At 37.9% G+C, this 22,004-nt stretch overlaps 1 protein-coding gene across 1 annotated transcript in view; it reads left to right on the top strand.

Annotated features, from left to right (window-relative positions):
• The window catches only part of zgc:152951 (uncharacterized protein LOC569013 homolog), a 36,112-nt gene that overhangs the window by 12,254 nt on the left and 1,854 nt on the right, over window positions 1-22,004 (top strand). The window contains exons 4-8 of the mRNA XM_039744976.1: window positions 1,681-1,754; window positions 2,831-3,028; window positions 3,657-3,794; window positions 10,345-10,434; window positions 19,358-19,501. Of these exons, the coding sequence (XP_039600910.1) occupies window positions 1,681-1,754; window positions 2,831-3,028; window positions 3,657-3,794; window positions 10,345-10,434; window positions 19,358-19,501 (644 nt within the window). The remainder of the gene's footprint in view (window positions 1-1,680; window positions 1,755-2,830; window positions 3,029-3,656; window positions 3,795-10,344; window positions 10,435-19,357; window positions 19,502-22,004) is intronic.

Here is a 22,004-nt window from a genome sequence, read left to right on the forward strand (position 1 = left end):
TAGCATTCCTCACACCATCACCCTCTGCTTCTTATGTTTTAGCCAATGTTTCACCCATCTACAGGCTACTTCCTGAACTCCCATTTCTTTTAATTTACTGCCCAACCTCTCATGTGATACCTTATCAAATGCTTTCTGAAAGTCAAGATAAATAGCATCATATGCACCACTCTGTTCATATCCTTCCTTATGGAATTCCAGCATGTTGAAAATCACATCCTTCTTCATCTAAGCCCATGCTGACTATTCAGTAAAACTCCTGTTCTTGCCGTGTGCTACTTAATCTTTTCCTTTCTTTCCATTTATTTACCTCTGATTCATGTTAAGCTTACTGGCCTATAGTTACTTGAATCTTCCTGATCACCCTTTGTATGTAATGGGATAATATTTGCTATTTTCCAGTCCTCAGGAATTTCCCCAGTGAAGTAATTTCCTAAAAATTTCATTAAGGGTTTATATATGTACTGTATCTACCAACCTCCTGGCGGATAAATGTTATTTGGTCCTGGTTTTTTTATTAGATAATGATTTCTCCTCCTTAAAGGCTGTTCTCATTTTCTCATATGCCCTATGATTCACATGTAGTTACCAGTCTTACATGCCTAATATAGCTTTATTTTCCATTGTAGCTTATTTTTCAAGTCCTTACTGACCTACTGTGGATTTTTGTTAAAAAATCTACTAATTCCAAGATGTTCCTGTCCTGCATTATATGTAAAACATTTTTAAATTTGTTCTACTGCTCTTCGACTGTCCTTACACTTAAAAGTTTATACATGTTTATGCCTTTCAGACTTTGCCAGATCTGTTTAAAATTTCCCCTTCCAAAGTTAAACAGTTTTTGATGTTTGCATCTACGCTCTTCCATAATGCTGAGAATTGTATAATATTATGGCAACTTGACTCTAGTGGTTTAATCACCTGTTCATCTAGAATTTTATCCTGGTTTTTACAAAATACTAAATCTAGTCATGCTTCCTCCTGTGTTGGTATACTTTCATTGTATTAGACAAATTTTTTATAATTTGAATTTGGATTACTAAACTGCTCTGCCCCTTTTTATTCAACTTAAATTATTTAACTTATATGATTAAATTTAATATTAAAGAAATGCTGAAGTTATTTAATGCATGCTGTCCTCGTAAGCTTCTGTAATACTTCCCTGCTCGAGTGACTGCCGGGTCTATCTCTGAAGTTACTAAACTTTACTAGCTCTCATTATTTCTTTACTTATCTCAAGTATCCTAGTGATGATGGCAGTTCTCTTTTTGACATGGGGACTGGTGTTGTATTTATTTGAAACAATCTGAAAGCTTTCTGAATTTGTTGGATGAGCTATTAGGACAATGGAGCCATGAACTACCAAACATTAAAATTCACTTCTAATTTTTTAAAATCTATTAGACTGTTAAGCTACCTCAATGCCAGGCCATCATGATCAACAATCATGCAGTCATGGAGTGCCACTTTGTACTGCCTTAGCAAAGGGGAATTCAAAGAAACATCAAGAAAAAATTGGGGTAAAATAAAGAAAATAAAAGAGAAGTATACTATGCTAATGCAACAAAGTACATGTGTAGCTCGATTTGTTCAGGAGTTATTCATTATCTACATAGTAAAGCAGTAGTCATTGTCTCAAATATTAAAGTGAGATAAATTGTTGCTTTGCATTTTTTTTAGCTTCAAGGCTTGCAGACACATTAAAGAATTTGATCACAAAACTTTATGTGGATCACTTGTCTGATGATGGAAAGGTAAGGAATTGCATTTTTTTTATGTATGGTTATTTTATGTAGCAGTATCTACTATGAGAAAGTTTGAAGCTTTGTTAGCTAATTGTCTGGGTGTAGCGTTAATCCACAAATCTGCAGTGTTGCTCTTTGGGCAGTAAAGGGCGATGATGATGTTTAGATGTGTTCTCCCCTATTATTTACCAGTAACAGAATTTCAAAATTATAACAGCAATTAATTCTTAAATTTTTGGGTTCTCCATAACGCTGCTCAGGATAAGCAGGTTGGAGAAATGGATTGGTGGATGAATGAGTATACTGGGGCGGCACGGTGGCGCAGTGGTAGCGCTGCTGCCTCGCAGTTAGGGGACCCGGGTTCGCTTCCCGGGTCCTCCCTGCGTGGAGTTTGCATGTTCTCCCCGTGTCTGTGTGGGTTTCCTCTGGGGGCTCTGGTTTCCTCCCACAATCCAAAGACATGCAGGTTAGGTGGATTGGCGATTCTGAATTGGCCTTGGTGTGTTTCTGTGTGTCCTGTGGTGGGTTGGCACCCTGCCCAGGATTGGTTCCTGCCTTGTGCCCTGGGATTGGCTCCAGCAGACCCCCGTGACCCTGTTTGGATTCAGCGGGTTAGAAAATGGATGAATATACTGGTTTTTACTAATTTATAAATCAAATACAGTAAATGATTCTTGTTAAGTCTCATACCCACTTCTACAGTCTTGTAGTAAATTGCAAATCTTAATGGCAATACCAGAACTGAAGAGAGTGGGATTAATAAAGTAATATGTGCAAAAGTCGGGCTAGGCTTTTTTTGACAGAAAAAACAACACTGGTAGAGTCTTAGATAAATGGGCTTATGTTCTTATCTTCATCTGGACAAGCTAATTTCTTCATCTCATTTGTGAAATTATGATTGTGTCAGGAAATTAGGCATATGTAATGGGAATATATTTGGACCTCCTGAATATATGAAATAATTAGCCATATCAAATGACATAGCAAACCCTTTCTTCAGTAACCAATTGCACACTCAGATTATATTTTAAAGTTTTGAAGCTGATAAGAGTAATCTCCTCATCTATTCTTTAATTTTATTTCAGATGGTTAATTATCAGGCTGTGGCCAGCAGCCCCACCTTTGAGAAGTACTGCCAGATGACCATCCAGCTCCAGAATGTGCAGCTGACGTCTCTGACCCGAAAGGAGAAGCTTGCCTTTTTCATCAATGTCTATAATGCCTTGGTCATTCATGGTCAGCTGAAAATGGGTTCTCCAAAAAACATGTGGCAGAGATATCGGGTGGGCCTTTCATCAAACCAGAGTGTACTGTGGAAGTGAGGTCAAATAGAGTTATTTTCCATTTGTTTAATTCTTTGTGGCTGTATCACAAATAATTAAGAATGACATATAATGTTACAACTTGTTAGCAAATCAGATGAGGATGACAGACTGAATGATCTTCTCTTGTTCTTTAACCATCATATGTATGCATTGTAGAGCATGTCTTCGCTCAGATTAGAAGAATTGCTTCTGAATTACCCACATAAAGTGTTAAAGAAATGGAAAACCAAGTATGTTGACATGTGCTGCAGAAGGGAAATGAGAAACCTGCTGATGTGCCCCACATTTCACTAACCAGAAATCAGATTAGTTGCTTTTTGAGTGGTTAGAAGAGCTTCTGTTTACTCGTAAATAAAATGAAGTTATATATTTTAATGCATTCTCATTTATCATCGGGTGATGATTGTTGATGAGATCCATGTTGGTTATTCAAGTAAGAATTTCACTGTATTCATATATGATCATACCCGATCATACATATTCTAACCCAGTTGTAAAATGCTCTCCGTCTGATCATTCAAATTAAAATCAGTGTATTATATTTTTTGGTGTTTTTCACCAGTTTCCTTTTTTTATCCTTTTTCAGTTCCTTAATTCAGCAAGCTACTTGATTGGAGGCACTGTCTTTACCCTTCAAGACATTGAAAATGGTGTACTACGTGGGAACAGAAAAGGAACTGCACAGCTCCTGAGGCCTTTCTCCAAGTATGATCCCCGTCTTTTGGTCAGTGCTGTTGGAAACACATTATATCAATGTTCTGGTTCATAATTCTGTTTACTTCCATGTCTACCATCGAGATTCAGCAATGCACTGCATTACTGGAGCATTTTGAATTGGGTTGGTTGAATGGTCAGTAGTTTACAATTTTTTCAGAAAGTATTCAAACCCCTTCACTTTCTGCACACTTTATTGTGCTGTAGTTTTAGTTGTAAATAGATACATTTCCCATTTTTGCCCATTAAATAACCCATAATGACAAAGTTAAAGCAATTGTCAGAAAGGTTTGCAATTATACTAAAAATCAAAAACTGAAATATCTCCTTTACAGCATATAAGCATTCAGACCCTTGAGAGATGTCTAGAACTTGACTGGAGTGTACCTGTGGCAAACTGAATTGACTGGACATAGTTTAGAAAGGCACACATCTAAATATGTAAGATCCCACAATTCACATAGCATGTAAGGACAAAAGCTAAGCCAAGATGTCCAAGGCACCTGCGTGATAAAATTGTGGTGAGGCATAGATTAGGGCAAAGGTAGAAAACAATTTGCAAAGCTTTGAATGTTCATAGAAGTAGAATGGCCTCAATAGTTGTGAAATGCAAGATCCACAAACCCTGTTCCATTTGGCCAAACTCAGAAATCAAGGGAGGTGATCAAATCCCAATGGTCACTATAATGGAACATCAGAAGTCCTCTGATGAGATGGGAGAACCTGTCGGTAGGACAGCCATCTCAGCAGCACTCCAACAATTAAATGTTTATGGTACAGTGGCTAGATAGAAGCCACTCTTAAGTAAAAGGCATGCGACAGCTTAAAGGATTCTGGGAGCATGAGGAAAAAAGATTAAAAATTTAACTCTTTGGGCAAAACTGCAAGCACTAAGTCGGGTGAAGACCAGGCAGTGCTCATCACCTGTCTAATATCATCCCTACAGTGAAGCATGGTAGTGGTAGCATCATGCTTTATGTGGTGCTTTTCAGCAGCAGGGACAGAGAGACTGTTAAGAATTGAGGGAAGGATGAATGAAACCAAATACAGAGAGGTCTTTGAAGAAAACCTGCTTCTGAGTGCATGTTACCTCAAACTAGGGTGATAGGTCACCTTTCAGCACAACAATGACTTGAAGCATACAGCCAAGATAATGCTGGAGTGGCTTCAGGACAAGTCTCTTAACTTCCTTAATTTACCTAGTCAAAGCCTAGAGGTGAACCCCATAGAACATCACGTGGGGACACCTAAAGAAGAAATTGTACAGATGCTTCCCATCCAGTCTAATGGAGCTTGAGAGGACATGTCAGAAAGAATGGAATAAATTGTCTGAGTCAAGGCAAACAAATCGTGTACAGACTTAACTAAGAAGACCTGAAGCTCTAATTGCAGCTAGTGGTGTGTCTACGAAGTACTGATTTAAAGTTCAGACTACTTTTATGAATGAGGGATTTCAGTTTTTTTATTTTTAATAAATCTGCAAGAATTTCTGAAAGAATGTTTCAACTTTGATATTATGGGTTATTAAGTGTAGACTGATGGACAAAATGATAAATGTATCCATTTAAAATTAAATCTACAACACAAAAGAGTGTGCAGAAAGTGAAGGGCCTGAATACTTTTCAGGTCCACTGTATAGGCTGCCATGTTGTGAATATGAGTCAGTATGAATCCGCAGTTCTAACTAGCCGCAGTAACTGCTATCTATAGACTAGTTTATAGGGTTATTATTGTGACATGTACAGAGTGCAGTGAGATTCTTACTTGCCTGTGCTAATCAACACACAACAAACACATCACCACTCTGGATGCTGAAAGTGCTATACCTCAGTAGCAGATTGGTTTCAGGATTTTTTACTTAAAACTTGTTAGTTTTAGTTACCATTAAGTCTGTATTTTTTTATTATGTATTTATTTATTTATTGCTGTGACTTTATCATGAAACATGTAACAGAGTACTCGTTTTAGGCACTTATGGTTGCTGGACAAATGAACAAGGCAGGAGAAGGCAGTAGCAAGTTAAATAATTCATCTTCATTTAAATGCACAGGTCTAAGAGAATCCAAAGGTGGTAAACTAAAAAGAGTAACAGTATGCCTCCTAAATAATTACATCTTTGTGCTTAAAATGAAAAACTATAGGTCACACAAGAGAATTGTCCAGTGTAGAAAGAACTGCAAACAAAAAGTCAAAAGTTGTCATGTTTGTCTTCTGAAAGTTTTATTTGAAAGGGAAAGGAGAAATAAAGAAATAAAGTAATTCATCTCAGCATGTTGTATAACATAGACAGGGGCCATTGAGACTGTGTGATTGACTGCTACAAAGAATGATACATTATGAGAGGTTTTCCTTTTGTCACGCACACAAGCCCAGTTAAGATCTAAAAAAAAAAAATTGAGATTTCGATGTTGTACTCAGATCTCGATGTACAATAAAGAGGCACAGAATACGGATGAGTATCGCCAACAAAAGAAATGTGTGAGACAAAAGACCAGGATTGTGAAAAATAACTTGAGAAATCAAAAACATGACCTTTAGATTAATGAGTGAAAGAATCTCCTAAGATGGTCTTTTGTGTTATTATTAATATTAATCTCTAGCTTGGAGATTTTATCAATTTATATAAAAAGGTTGCCCAGGACTGTAGAGTGGACGAAGAAATTTGTATTTGTTTTAGTAAACCTTAAAAAAGAGGTCATTAATTTTCTTTTTAATTACTACTCTGTTCTGCTTATAGGCCCTACAGTTTTTACAGAAGTTATTTCCTAGTATGTTATAGCGCTGCTTCTTCCCAGGAATGTCTTTGTTAGTTCCTTGCTATTTCTTTGAGGTTGCATTTACTTTTTTAATTTTTAGCTGAAATTGTTTGCATTAAGTATGCTTTTAAATCTTCAACAGCTTTCACATGGAAAATTTCCAGATAATTTCTTTAGTAATTTGTGTGGTTCAATCAGTTTTCTGTTATTTGTACATTACAATATACTTTATGCAACTCATGCCAGCTGATTAATAAGCTATGAGGTATCACTGTCTTTGAGTCTTTATCTTCAATTCTCATATTTTTGTGATTTAGCTGATCATTTTAGAAAATTTATAAATTGATTTTTTTTAAATAATAATTTCCATATTTGTGCAATTAGAGCATGGCTTTTGACAGAGAGTCAGTAATGGGGATGAGTAAGCAGAACTGTGAATTCAAGTCCAACACTTCAACTGTTAAGCTACACTGCTTACTTACCTCATCCCATCGGTTTTCTTTTACATTAGGGGAAAAGAAAGTTTTAGTTTTTATGACCATAGAACAGATTTATAGTCAGTTGTACACTGAAATTCTGACTTGCATGTATTAATCGAATGTTGCCACTCTCCAGTGCCAAATACTGTACAGACACTGAAGCACTGGCTAGGATCTGCTTTTGTTTCAGAACAGGATGAATTCTTCAAAACGTAGACTAAGCAAAGCTTACTGACTCTGTAGCATTATGCAGTTTCTGGAGATTTTGCAGACTCTCATTCATACTGTGGATCTCCCTTTCTCATCCCAAAGATGCTAAAGTGGATTCAGTCTGGGGACTGTGTAGGTTATTGGAGTAAAAGTAAATATTGGAGTAAGTTGTTTACTCTGTATACAATCAAAGAGTAGTACAATTATTTAAGAATTAATTTCTTTTGAGCTGCAGTGGGATATAATCAACAGTATATTACAACTGGCTAATGCATGTAATTAAGGCTAGTTAAAGCTGACCATATATCTACAACTAAAGAATAAGAACTATGCTTTTAAGGTAGTAAAATCATCCCCCTCACTTTATTCTTACTCAGAAGAATACTGAAATTAAATTTCTCTTATTAATTACAGTTTTTCTAACAAAACCTTTACGTGCATGTCAGACACGTGTCCCTCTTTGTGGACAGTATGTCTTTAGAGAAGTTGAAAGCCACTAATAACAGTATACTGTGTGATCAACTAGACAGAAGGGTTGCACAAAACACCAGTCAAAGAAAGTGTTTTCTAAATACACAACTGGAGGGCAGTAAAACAGCTTGCCTAGGATTTAATTTGACTGCTTTGCTATTAATAACATGCTTGTGACTTGAAAATCAGTCATTCACTTCGCTGAATTTGACATGGCTGTGAGTGAATGAAAGGCAAACTGGCAGAACTGAACACTGCCATGTACAGGCCATCAGACACTTCTGCTCTGCTTTCAGGGCACATTTTAGACAAAGTGTCTCAAATGCACATCCTCAAGAGTTGCAGTGGCAACTTATCATTCCAGCCTATGTCTTGATTAGTGCAATTACTATGGCTGATGGAATAGTCCTATATTGCCTTAATTCAAAATGACTTGCCTTTTAAGATTCTGAAGCCTAAATTGTTTATTGCTCAGTTAACAAAAAGTACTGAGCTGTTCCAGGTCAAAAATGTTTGGATGATGTCCTCAATAAAAGTAAATACATCATAAGAATGAGTGCAGTACCAGGTTCTGACATTCTGACCAGGGACTCCGTCAGTTCCAGGAGAGTCACAATGGATTCAAGTCTTCACTGCAACCAGTGTTGTAATTAGAAGTCAAATGTTGATATTAATGATAGTTCCATTCATTTTCAAACACTCTTATATTTAACTACTAGCTGTCCCTCACGGCTTCGCCTGCGTAGTAGGACAGACTTTAAAAATCAATAAACAAATAGGTATCATTAGTTAAGCGGAGGCAAGGCTCACTCCAAAACGTGGTCAAAGGTTGAGCGATTCAAACGGAGGCTGGAGCGTGAGTGAGGAGGGCCCCGTCCGGCTCCCCACTCCTGACGTCACGCTTCCCCCTCCCCTTGGCACGCAGTCTCTGTTTCGGATTAGGGTGAATAAATTGCTCCTGCAAGCGAACTATGCTACTTAGTGCTATGAGAGAAGTCACAAAATCAACCAAAATGTTCAAGTAAATTAGAGTAAAAGCCCTCGATCTAAATCCATTACGTAGTTCTCTCGTGAAAAGCGAACAGACAGACAGATGTTGGATTTTACAAACCGTATTTACGTGTGTACCATACACACATTTTTTCCCTGAAAATTAGCATTAGAAAATCAGGTGTGCGTCATATACGAGGAAATGTAATTCTGTAATATTTACTTCTTCTGCTGCGGCTCGCTCGCTTGCTCGCGCTCTCCGTCTTGCTCGTGCACTCGCGCTCTCTTTCTCACTCGCTTGCTTGCACACTCACGCTCTCTCTCTCTCTCGCTTGCTTGCGCACTCGCGCTTTCGATTGTGCTCTCTCTCTCTAAACGCTTCCTATACAATCACAACGGGCATCGTACACGGGGGAAAAACCATTTTCGCGATTTTCTTTGTAAAAATTAGGGTGTGCGTCTTACACGAGGGCGCGTGGTACACGAGATATATAGAGATATGCTGTGTCATTTCTAAATATGCCTCATTAGCAATTGTCATTGGATGCTAATTAAGAAAAGTGACTGGAATGACAACTTGTGGGTGACCAGACGTCTTCTAAAAGGAGGACATGTCCTCTTTTTTAACATGGTTTCCTCCGTCCTCCAGGCGTTCCAAAAATTCATTAAAATGTCCTCCTTTCACAGAATCACGAACAGACTTGACCGTTTTTGACTAATTACATATGATATATACCGAGAATGAGCAGCCTTTGGCCATTCTCCATTCATCTGCGTCACCGCGTGACATTACGTTACGTTATCACGTTATCAATAATTGTAACATCAAGTAGCGGCAACACTGTTTTATATTCTATTTCCGCCCGACGGCGCAAAGGACAGCGGTTAGCGGTTGATTGGAGCTGGAAAATATATGTGGTAATTTTTGTCCTCCTTTTTGACTGTCGGTGTCCTCCTTTATGCCCAAACCCATATGGTCACCGTAAACTTGCAGTCACTGCAGCCCTTTAGGAACTGAGTTTGACACCCACAGCCCAAGACTGTTCAGATAGCAGTGCGGTTGTGGAGAGGAAAATGGACTTTAAACCCATCTTAGCAGTTCTGTTCCTACCTCAGGCACCCTGTGGACCTGAGAAAATCACTTAGCCACTTGTGCTCCATTGGTTTAAAAAGACAGATGTACTGTAAAAAGTTTTGCTAACTATATTTGTAAATATGTTGGGATGGCATTCACTTTGGAAAGGTGCTGTATATCATACGAATTGTTTGTTTGAATTACAGTAAGTCCTGTTATACCCAGCTTCAAATGTGTGGTTAGCATTTTTATTTTTGAAATCTGTATCTTCCTTTTCAGTAGTTGTGTTGTGTGATTAACTTTCTTCTTAATAGATCCTAGAGGAGCACAATGGGAAAAGATTGCTAGGCTGGGTTGAGGAAGTAAATTGTGGAAAAACTGTTCTGTGTATAAATAGACATTACATTAAATGAGACAAATTCCAGAACTCAAAAACAGAATCCTAAGTTATTATATATGAAGATGATGTAATGTTTTATTTGCTATTAAAATTAAAAAAAGTCTTAAAACAAAAAAACTTCTAGCTGCCATTGCAGTAAGAGACAATATTATTAATGCATGACTTGGGAATCTTTGCAGGTGGCCCTCCCAGATGTGGAACCACTTATTCATTTTGCCTTAAACTGGGGAGCAAAGGGATGTCCTCCGATTAAAGCCTATGCAGCCAAGGTTGGTGCTAATATTTTATTTGAATAAAAATATGAAAATTTACATTAGTTCATTACTTGATGTGCACGGAAAGGTGGTGTAATGGATAGTACTGCTTGGGTTCAAATCCTGTCCAGGATGTAGTTGCTGTGGAGTTTACATGTGTTTCCTGTATCTCTATGGGTTTTCTTCTGGTATTTTGCCTACACCCCCAAAGACTGAACACCTCTGAGATGATTTGGAATGCCCATTCTGAGACAGATCTTTTTGTCTGGAACACCAAATTCCCACAGTCTTACTCCCGAATCTGGTGGAAAACCTTTGCAGGAAAGAAACTACAAGTGGAAGCACTCAGTATAAAAACCCATTGTTTTGAAATGGGATATCCAACAAGCTCATTGGGTGAAGGTCAGGTGTGCAAACATTTTTGGCCATAAAGTACAAGTCTTCTCTGTGTCTTGCTTGATTTCTTGTCTCTTCCCACATCCCACAAATAAGTTTGTATTGGAGGCCCTAAATTAGAGTGGTACATGTGTAACTGATTGACTGCTCAAGTTTCCCAAATGAAGATATTTTTCCCGTTCGTGCATCCTTTCCCTCAAAGAAATATATTACTACTGAGGAAAATGGGACTCTAGGTAATGATACTCCTTGATAGGTTTGAATTCCAGGATATCCCAGAATTTACTTACAGGGATAGAGGAAGTCATATAAAGTGCAAGAGTCACTTGAACAGAACAGACCTTTGACAACTCCCTGATAAAATTCAGCTCTGACCTCTGGTTTATTTTTAATTTGCCTTGGGTTATATGTCATTACCCTTTCTGAATATGATCTTTGGTTAAGAGGGAATAGTGCTGGTGCCATTGGGGCATCTCCTTAAACATTCATATTAGCACACTCATACACGTTTGGTTGTTACAGTTCTTCTGCTTCCTATTTATCTATATTGAGTTCTTGATTAACTATACTTACAAAACTGTAGTTTCTCTTTGCATATCACATTTTCAGACTTATGCTCCATGGGTCAGTTGCAGTGTGCTGTCACCTGGGGGTGATCCTGTGCTGATCTTTTCTTTGTATGTATTTATGTTAACAAGACTAACTTTGATGATTTGCACCATTGGAGTGTACCCCAGAGCTGCAGTCTATAGCAGAGGATCAACACTAAGAGTAAATGCAGTTGTGGTGGGTTTCTTGGATTTGGAGAAGGGGAACAAAGTTGTGCACTAACTTAGACAACTTCCTGAGCAGGTTATATGAAATAAATACAGTGGGTAATGTTACGAAATGAACTTCATGTGCATCAGACAGACAGTTACGGACATGAAAAGGCACAGATATGCCATTAACAAAATATGGAAACCATATTGTATAATTATATTTGGACCTAAGTATACAGTGATACTGAATCAATATATCTATGTATGTATAACAATATATACACAATACCACAGAAAAAGACAAGCAAATAAATGAAACATTTATATTTATGCAAAATAAGAAATAGAAAAACCACAAATCAACATACCTTTAATCATTAATCTTAAGTAAAAAGACTGGAGAGTCAGTGCCCCTAATTAAGAAATTGCTCAGCCACCAGTTAAGAGAATGCACATTAATAGAAGCTTCAAGTTTCCTCCAAACTGTATCCCTTTGGAGCATTGTAGTGGTATCTTTGCGTGCATCCCCTAGATGTGATATGAGATCTTTGACATTATTTATTATATAGAACTTGTACTCTACTGTGGCGGTTTGCACTGTGATGAGACATTCTTTATGAATATTGTCCAGGCTCTGAATTGGTAGTTGGATTAATTTGGTTATTAATAAAAGTAGGGTGCATAATCAATGACAATTATCAACACTACATAATTGGGAAACGAGTTACAACAAGACCACATCAAGACCCTCACAGGCCTCACAGTCTATGACCATCATATATAAAAATAAAAGGAGCAAGAAGGAGGTTCCCACCACAAAAATTTGAATGCAACGTCACTCATATATTGTATCGAGTGGGATGGTGGTCCCCATTGGAGATTTAAACAAGCGGCCACTTGTACATTACATCAAAGTGTGGATGAGTGCAAGGTAAAAACATGTAGTATATGCCATTGCACCTTGATGGTAAATTCGCCTATGAGTTACAGAGAGATAATTATGCTTCAAATATGATTCTACTAACATGTACCTTTTGTTGTCATTACTTTCTACATTGGGATTTCTGGGCTTTTTAATACACTCAAAGTAAATGTTTAACAACAGCCTAATGTAGCTTTATGATTACAACAATTTTTTTATTAAGTATACATGAAGATCTACTTTTTCCCTGTGTTCCATCCCTTTAAATAAAAAGAGGTGTGTAGGGAAACGTCATTAATTGAGAGCTGAGCAAACCGAGGAGAAACATAAAACCAAAACAAGAATACCTGCTGGTTAGTTAAACTTGGTATTTATCTTGTTCCACTGTTCACTGAGACAACACTTAAACATGAGGATCATCTCCTTTTAGTACCATACTACTATTGGAATTACGTTCTACTATTGGGATGTTTCTTTCTCAGCTACACTGCAACTGAAGCCACCATAATAGAAAATACATGCACTTGTGAATGAGTTATTTTGTTCCAGTTTTCTGATTCTTTTTTAAAAGTGTTGTTGTATGAATAACATAAGCAAAACATAATGAAAATGTAGTGCTCAGACTCAGAAAATCTGTTGTACTTTAATAGAAGCTATTGACATAAGAAACATATTTTCAGCACTGTGGACAAAGAAAAGAACTGCAGCAGTAAAAATAAAATTTTGCCTTGTATAGTTTGCAGTTTTGCCTGTGCTGGCCATCTGTTGAAAAACTGAAAAAGCAATCCTTACCAAACTCATCTGAGGCCATCCAATTTATTTACCACTTGTTCTGGTGAGAGTTGTAATGACAATAGACTGACTAAGGTAACCCCATTTATCATATTCTCAGGAACAGAATTTTGTTGTTCTTGGTAGATTCTTGGGTGTTTTCAGGGCTTTTGGGAGGTTCAGTTACAACCACAGATTAAACCCTCATCTAGATTTAAGAGGATCAGTGGTTCTAACCTCAGATCCTTCCAGACCAGTTACCTCCACACCCAGCCTTGTGAAGAAACCCATTTAATTTACCTGTACCTATAGTCAGAAACTATACCTTTTACCTCAAAATTAGGAAAGTAGATGCCCAGATGGCTACTCAATGGAATTTTATAAAAACAAACAAAAAAAAAACTAGTGAACCATACAGTCCTCCAGCTGCATGCACTCCAGTTGCTCTATTTGTGTCGTTCTTGCATTCTGAGTCCCACGCTTGATTCTCAGCAGGTGGCACTGCTCTTTATCTTCTTCCTATTGTGGTGTTCAACCTATGCGATTTGCTTGATGCTCAGCAGATGTAACTGGTCTTTTTTCTTTCCACCATGTCACTTAGTTTGATGATCACTCTGCTGTAAGAAACACATGAATCCAGATCAGTTTGCCAATGTCACTGCTATCTTTAAATTTATTGAATTACCAGCACGGATTAAGTCATAAGCTTTCAATCAAGACCAAGATCAAGGTCCTAGCCTCAGTAGTTTGTAAGTAATCACGTGACAGACGGACAGACCTTAGCATTTTATATTTAGAGATGTTCAACTAAGTTACCTTTTTATTATTAACGGTATTCAGCAAAGCTAACAAATATGTCCTGCAAAACGTACGTATTTATCATTCACTAAGCACAGATACTTTCAAATCTAAAGCAAGAATATCTCAACACTGGCAGAGGCTAGCTACCTCAACTTTGATACTTTACCAGGAACTATAAGCTGCTCTTCTCCTGAAGCCTCCCTGCTGCGTTTAACTTACTTGTCGATCTGTCATCAAATTTCTTCTCCTGAAAGGACTACACTTTACAATATCCTAGCAAAAGCCAGTAACCACTACTCCTGTCAAGGTTTATATCCTGATTGCTTCCTTTGAAAGGGCTACACAGTCTAAAAGAAGCCAAATGCTAATCGCTACTACTGACAGTACATAACCTAAATGGGAACGAGTTTGTTTCATTAACTACCTGTGCCACGCTCCAGTCCAGGTAAGACTGAGGAGATTAGAAAACTTAACACATGGCTCAAATTTTGATGCAGGGTAGAAGGGTATAGGTTTATGGGGCATTGGGACTCCTTTTGGAACAGATGGGACTTGTTCTGCCATGACGGGTTACATCTGAAATGGAGGGACACCAATGTATTGAGGAGGTGTATGAGTAGGCTAGTCGAGGATTGTTTAAACTAGGGAATATGGGGCAGGTAGTTTAGGACCCTCACAGGTGGTGCAGTGATAGTGGCAGTTGCTTTGCAGTAAGAAGACTGTGGAAGATTGTGGGTTCGCTTTCTGGTTCCTCCCTGTGTGGGTAGCGCTTTGAGTACTGAGAAAAGCGCTATATAAATGTAATGAATTATTATTATTAGGACAGGCCAGGTTTAGATCTATGCATGCAGGAACAAACAATGATGTTGAAATAAAAAAGCATAGTAATTTAAATTCTAAGCCAACATTTAAATGAAGAAGAAAGAACATGTTAAAAATGGCTTGCCTTAATGCTAGAAGTATCAAAAATAAAGTAAGTTGGAGTTGGAGCTGTATGTAGCTGAGCATAATTATGATATTATAGCAATAATGGAAACCTGGCTAAATAACAAAGATGGGGATGAGTGTAACATAGAGGAATACACATTTTTTAGGAAGGATAGACAGAACAGAAAAGGAGGTGGAGTTGCTATTTATGTTAAACAGAATTTAAATGTAAGTCCTCTTCAGTTGGACAATGAGCCCCATCTTAGTGAGGACATGTGGCTTCGCCTGGAAAATATTAGGGATAGAGGTCATATTTCAAGAGTGTGTCATAGACCACCTAATTCAGACAGTAATTTCAACACACATATTTTTAGTAATATCAAAAAGGCAAGTTTATAGGGAGATATTATAGTCATGTGAGACTTAATTATCCAAGTATTAACTGGGATAATCTTGCAGATGGAGGAGCACAAGAGTTTTTAGAAGTAACCTGTGACTGTTTTTAACACAGTTTGTTAAAGCACCAACACGGGGTGAAGCTTGTCTGGATTTAGTATTTTGTAATAATCAGGATAGAATAGAGGTGATTGAACCACTAGGGTCAAGTGACCATAATATAATATAATACCATTCTCAGTATTTTGTAAGAGTGCAGATGCAAAGACTGAAATTGTTAAGTTGAATTTTTGTAGGGCAAATTTTGAGCAGATGCGGCAAAGTCTAAGGAGAATATACTGGGTTAAGCTTTTAAGTGTGGAGACAGTCAAGGAGCAGTGGAAAAAATTAAAAATATTTTACATGTAATACAGGACAGGTACATATCTAAAATTGGAATTAATAGGAAATTAAAAAAAAAACTCCACACTGGAGTAATAAAGATTTAAAAAAGAAGTTGCAAAGGAAAAAAAACAGCTTTATAAGGCATATTAGACTAATGACTGCAAAGTGATATCAGGGAGGCTAAAAGACAGTTGAAGAGGAATATAGCAGATAAGACGAAGGAAGACCCTAAGAGATTCTTTCACTATTTTAGTAGTAAAAAAAAATAGTCAAGGAAGAGGTGAAGTGCATCAGAAATAGTAAAGGGGAATTAAAAGATACAGACAATGAAATAGCAGATGCCCTAAACTTACATTTTTCTGAGGTGTTTACAAATGAGCAAGTGGATAACCTCCCAGAGGTAAACACGACTACAATTTCCAAATCCCTCAGTACCTCCTTAGTGGAGGTAGAAATGCTGCTCAGATTAAATAAGCTGAAATCAAACAAATCACCAGGACCAGATAATATTTACCCTCGTGTTCTTAAGGAGGCTAGTGAGTACATATGTAAAACCAAAAACTATTTTTAGGAGGTCACTGAGCACTGGAGAGTTTCCGAAGGACTGGAAAATGGCAAATATCATCCCATTATATAAAAAGGGTGACAAGGCAGATCCAAGCAACTATAGGCCAGTAAGCTTAACATGCATCACAGGACAATTAATGGAAGGAATTATTAAAGATAAGATTGAGCAACACATGGCAAGGACAGGAGTTTTTCTGAGCAGTCAGTATGGAGTCAGAAGAGGAAGGTCGTGTTTTACTAACATGCTGAAATTCTGTGAGAAGGCAACAAAAGGATACAATCAAAGTGAAGCATATGATATTTATCTGGACTTTCAGAAAGCATTTGATAAGGTGCCACATGAGAGGTTGGGCATCAAGTTAAAAGAAGTGGGAGTTCAGGGTGATGTTTTTAGATGGGTGCAGAATTGGTTCAGACACAGGAAGCAGAGGATGATGGTGCGAGGAACCTCATCAGAACAGACTGATGTTAATAGTGGTCTTCCACAATGGTCAGAGCTAGGGCCACTTCTATTTTTAATATATATAACTGATTTGGATATAAATATAAGTAACAAGCTGGTTAAGTTTGCAGATGATACCAAGATAGGTGGATTAGCAGATAATTTAGAATCCATTATATCATTATAGAAGGATTTGGATAGCATACAGTCATGGTCAGATTTGTGGCAGATGAAATTTAATGTCAGTAAATGTAACGTATTACACATAGGAAGTAAAAATATTAGGTTTGAATACACAATAGGTGGTTGGAAAATTGAGATTACACGTTCTGAGAAGGATTTAGGAGTCATAGTGGACTCTAAACTATCAAATTCCCAACAGTGTTCAGAAGCCATTAAGAAGGCTAACAGAATGTTAGGTTATATAGCACAATGTGTGGAGTACAAGTCCAAGGAGGTTATGATCAGCCTTTATAATGCACTGGTGAGGCCTCATCTTGAGCACTGTGTGCAGTTTTGGTCTCCAGGCTACAAAAAGGACATAGCAGCACTAGAAAAGGTCCAGAAAAGAGCGACTAGGCTGATTCCAGGACTACAGGGGTTGAATTATGAGGAAAGATTAAAAGAGCTGAGCCTTTACAGTTTAAACAAAAGAAGATTAAGAGGTGACATGATTGAAGTGTTTAAAATTATGAAGGGATTTAGTACAGTGGATCGAGACTGGTATTTTAAAATGAGTTCATCAAGAACACGGGGACACAGTTGGAAACTTGTTAAGGGTAAATTTCGCACAAACATTAGGAAGTTTTTCTTTACACAAAGAATGATAGACACTCGGAATAAGCTGCCAAGTAATGTGATAGACAATAAGACTTTAGGGACTTTCAAAACTCAACTTGATTTTTTTTAAGTCTCTGACCGGCTAAGATTACATAAATGAATGCTATGACTGAAAATCTCTGGAAACGTCATATGTCATATCCTTTAGAGATGTTTATAATTAACAATGTATTTGCAACTTATGAACAATTATGCCCCAAATTTAACTTTGCAGCTACATAGTTTCTTTCTATATGCAAATCAGAAACTTGATTGAAAGAAACCTACCCAGCTTTCCACATCTTGAATCCATAACAAATCCCAGACGCTATACTTGTTAGTTTTGAAGAAGAACTGTAGCATTTTAATATTTTTTAAAAATCTCTCTATTATAAAAAAAAAATTTTGGGATGAGACAAGACTTTTTTCCTGCATCAAGACGTGATCTTTTGAAGAGAGACACTTTCACGTCCCGCGAGACGTCAAGTCACGCCATACTAAATATATTACTCATTATAAATATTACTCAGTGAAATAACGGAAAAGCGAAAAGAGATTGAATAGTGTTTGAGGATGTCTGGGGGAGAAGAGAGACAAGGCAGTGAAGCAAAGGGACAGCTGTTGTACAGACTTTTAAACAATGGAAGCGCCGCACGAGATGCAGATCACACGGCATGGCAGCAGCAAGCCAGCAGCTGATCGAGCAAAGAGGAGGTAAAAAAAAGGTTTTTGATTCCCATTGTATCACCATTTAAGAGGGGTTTCAGAGAAGCGGCCATATCTCCTTGGAGTGCGTTCAGCCCCCCTTCTCACAATGGGGGTGAAGGGATTGTATTTCAAAGAATCTACCCTTCAAAGATCCTAAGGAATGGTAGGAAAGGGGCCTTTCAATCAGCATCTCACAAAAGTAGTGGAACTCAGCCATACATAGAATACACTCTAGTTCTGTATGTGCTAAGTATTCCATAATTGCACTGAAGGCCTTTCATCAATCACATTTATCTTGTTTAAAATTGTCTAAAGACCCAACCTGCAAATGCTGCCATCTAGCTGCAGCATTAGTAGGCCGTGTGTTTTGGAAATGCACATCACATACTTCTCAGACTGTCTTGGTGTTATAATCTTTCTTAATCCATTAATGGTGATGTTTGGTGTACTCCTGGATGATGTTAAAGTGCATAGGAATAAGCCAATTGTAATTTTCTATACCACACTACAGCATGCAGACCTAATTAAGAATACTAACCCACCTTCTAAAAATCTGTGAGTAAGTGAAATTCTATTTTATTTCAAATTAGAGAAATTCGTATCCTTCTTTAGAGGGTATGTCCAAAACTTTACTATGTGGTAAGAATCAATTAATAGTATTTTACAAAATGTATGCTGTCCCTGTTCTTTTCCTGTTTCTCTTGGGTGGGGGTTGAATCTTGTTTTTTCTCTTTTTTTCCTTGTTTTGTTTTCTTTGTATTAATTTTGAAGTAAATGGCTGTATCTGTTGTGTTATTTTGACCTGTTAGCTGGAGTAATATCCCATTGTAATGTTCTGCTTTGTGAAAATAAATATTTCAAAATTAAATCATATATGGCCAGGACCCCAAGTTTAATGCAGCAGTTAATGTTCCTCACTGTTCTGTTATCCAGATTTTACAAATTCTCAACTGAAGTGTGGGTAATTTTAAATGTTGATGTTTTTATGTCACTGGGAACTTCAGAAGTAATAATCAAAGCTAACTGTGGATTGTTCAACACCAGGATGTAGACAGACAGCTAAGAAAGGCAGCCAAGGATTTTTTGGAAACTGATGATGGAATCCAGGTGAATGAGGCAAAAGGAGAAATTCAGCTGAATCACATCTTCAAGTGGTACCAGGCCGACTTTGGGGACACAGATGAGAAGGTACTGCTGGTCAGACCAATATTTTATGGCTTTGTTAAATTATTATGGAAAAATTAAAATGATCGCATCTTTTAATAATTTAAGTCACCTCAGTTAAAAGCTTAATCGAAATAAATTTAAACAAACAAACAAATATGGTATAAGGTGTTAAATGTATCTAAAAAGGGTGATTGTTTTTAAGATAAGATTAGATGACTAAAAAGTGATCTGGTGAAATAGTCTCATCTTTCAAGGTGATTGTCCACTACCAGATCGATGTTGTAAAATGTCCCAGATTTTTTAAATGCCAGGCTATGTGCTGCCGTGGGTGTTTGCATTTGTTTAGCTGATCCTTTCATCCAAAGCAAATTACAAATCAGCCTCTACAAGTACAGTTGATGAGCTAGGGTTTACTTTATGATCTCCATACCCTGTAAACACAGGCACCACGTCTTGATGTGTGAAACACAGGATCTGATGTACAGCCCTCTGTACAGATCCATTGCTTGTACTTAAATGTAACCCTTCCTTATTAGTGAATGTGTATTTTCCACTTATAGCTGCCGCTTCCTATACTCAGATCACATACTGTGCATATGGTCCATGATCATAGGACCGTTGGTGGGAGGGCACATTGAGGGTTCACAGACCTCAGTGATTCAGGAGTTCTGCTGGACAGCCATTTGGATTGCATGTTCTTGTTGCCTGGTTTACTTGACTTGAGTGAGGTCTCTCCTCCCACATCCTTAATCTTAACCATAGTGTTACCAGACATATTGCTTAACATCACTTAAGTATATCAAACAGCAACCTCATCAACAGGCCCGCAGATTGGCTCCATTGGGGTTATTGCTGTTTCATGAATTGTGAAGAAGCAGCTTATGCTGCACTTGCAGTTGTGTTTAAAAATTTTAATTTATCTAGCTTCAAGTAAGCTAGCAAATGCTACATCAGTTGCCACAACACTAAAGCTAGTGGTTTACTGGATTAATGGAGCAGCATTGTCTATATATATAATTGACTAAATCGCCCGACCATGGGGTATGCACGCCCGACCATGGGGTATGCACTACAGAGACCATGGGATACACACGACAGAGCCACACCCACCAACTCACAGAGCTCCGCCCACTAACTCTTAAGATCATGGGATATGCACGACAGAGCCCCACCCGCCAACTCTAACCCTCCTCCTGCGTTCACTCTGGCTCTCGAGGCATGTGCACTGCATGGTCATGTGCCCACACGCAACCCCTCACCAAACACAGCCTCAGTCGCTTTCATCTCTGCTACAGTCCACATGCACCTCTGAGCCACGTTGACTTTTCATTGTTCTTTTTGGTTCCAGCTGCTTTTCTATATATATAATCGACCAAGTCTCCCGACCATGGGGTACGCACGACAGAGCCCCGCCCACCAACTTTAACCTTCCTCCTGCATCCACCCTCGCTCTCGAGGCATCGACTTCTCAACTGTCACTCCGGAACAACTCAGTACGTAAGCTATATTAAGCGTCACTAACGAAGTCTCGCTACACCTTAATGAACAAGTACTGAAACTTATCCCTACCGATGAAGTAACTTTCACAAGCGTTGACTCCATCGTCACAGACGATCCCGCAGATCAACTTTCATTCCCTGAAGAATTTCTTAGCAGTCTCACTCCCACTGGCATGCCTCCACATAAACTGAAAATTAAAATTGGTTCAGTCGTCATGCTTCTCAGAAACCTCATGCCAGCAAGAGGTCTCTGTAATGGCACTAGACTGACTGTTACTAGCATTCACCGCAATGTACTGGAGTGTAAATTTGCCTTTTACTTTTACACTCAGGCAATTTCCTGTTAGATTAGCCTTTGCAATGACAATTAATAACGCACAGGGCCACACTTTCAAAAAGATATGCCTGTATCTGCCAAAACCAGTTTTCAGTCAAGGACAATTGTATGTTGCTCTCTCCAGAGTTCCATCTTTTCATTCACTCACAGTCGTATCCTCAAACCCACCCCATTTGGACAACTGTGTCTTTCAGGAAGTGTTCACCCATCAATAAATAATTATGCGGTGTATACTACGCCGCGGGTCAGCTAGTGTGTAATAGTTTTAATTGTTTCAACAGGTATCATCAGTTGTTACACTACCTAGCTCTCACATGGCTAAAGATTATGAACTTTCTACATGTTGGTAAAGGCTGCTAATATTAGTCAACTTACAAAGTCCTCCAAGTGTGCATTGAGGACACGTTTGTAAACTTCACTAACACACACAGGCTCTCTTAATTAGTTATCCGCTGAATTGTGGGAAACCACCATGCAAGCAACTTCAATTGTTGGTTAATTGTATTGGCAACTAACAGTACTGATTTAGTTAATGCCCTATTACTTATCTGCTATCATTGGAAGGACAAAATGAAGTTTAGATAAAGTCATAAGTGTACTTGATCTATTCACATTTTCATTTTTTAAGTATGTACATATCAGCTTCATTTTGACTCTGTATTTATTGCATTATGTGAGTTTATTAAGC

Source organism: Polypterus senegalus, chromosome 2 (genome assembly GCF_016835505.1).
Source record: "Polypterus senegalus isolate Bchr_013 chromosome 2, ASM1683550v1, whole genome shotgun sequence".
NCBI classification, from domain to species: Eukaryota; Metazoa; Chordata; class Cladistia; order Polypteriformes; family Polypteridae; genus Polypterus; species Polypterus senegalus.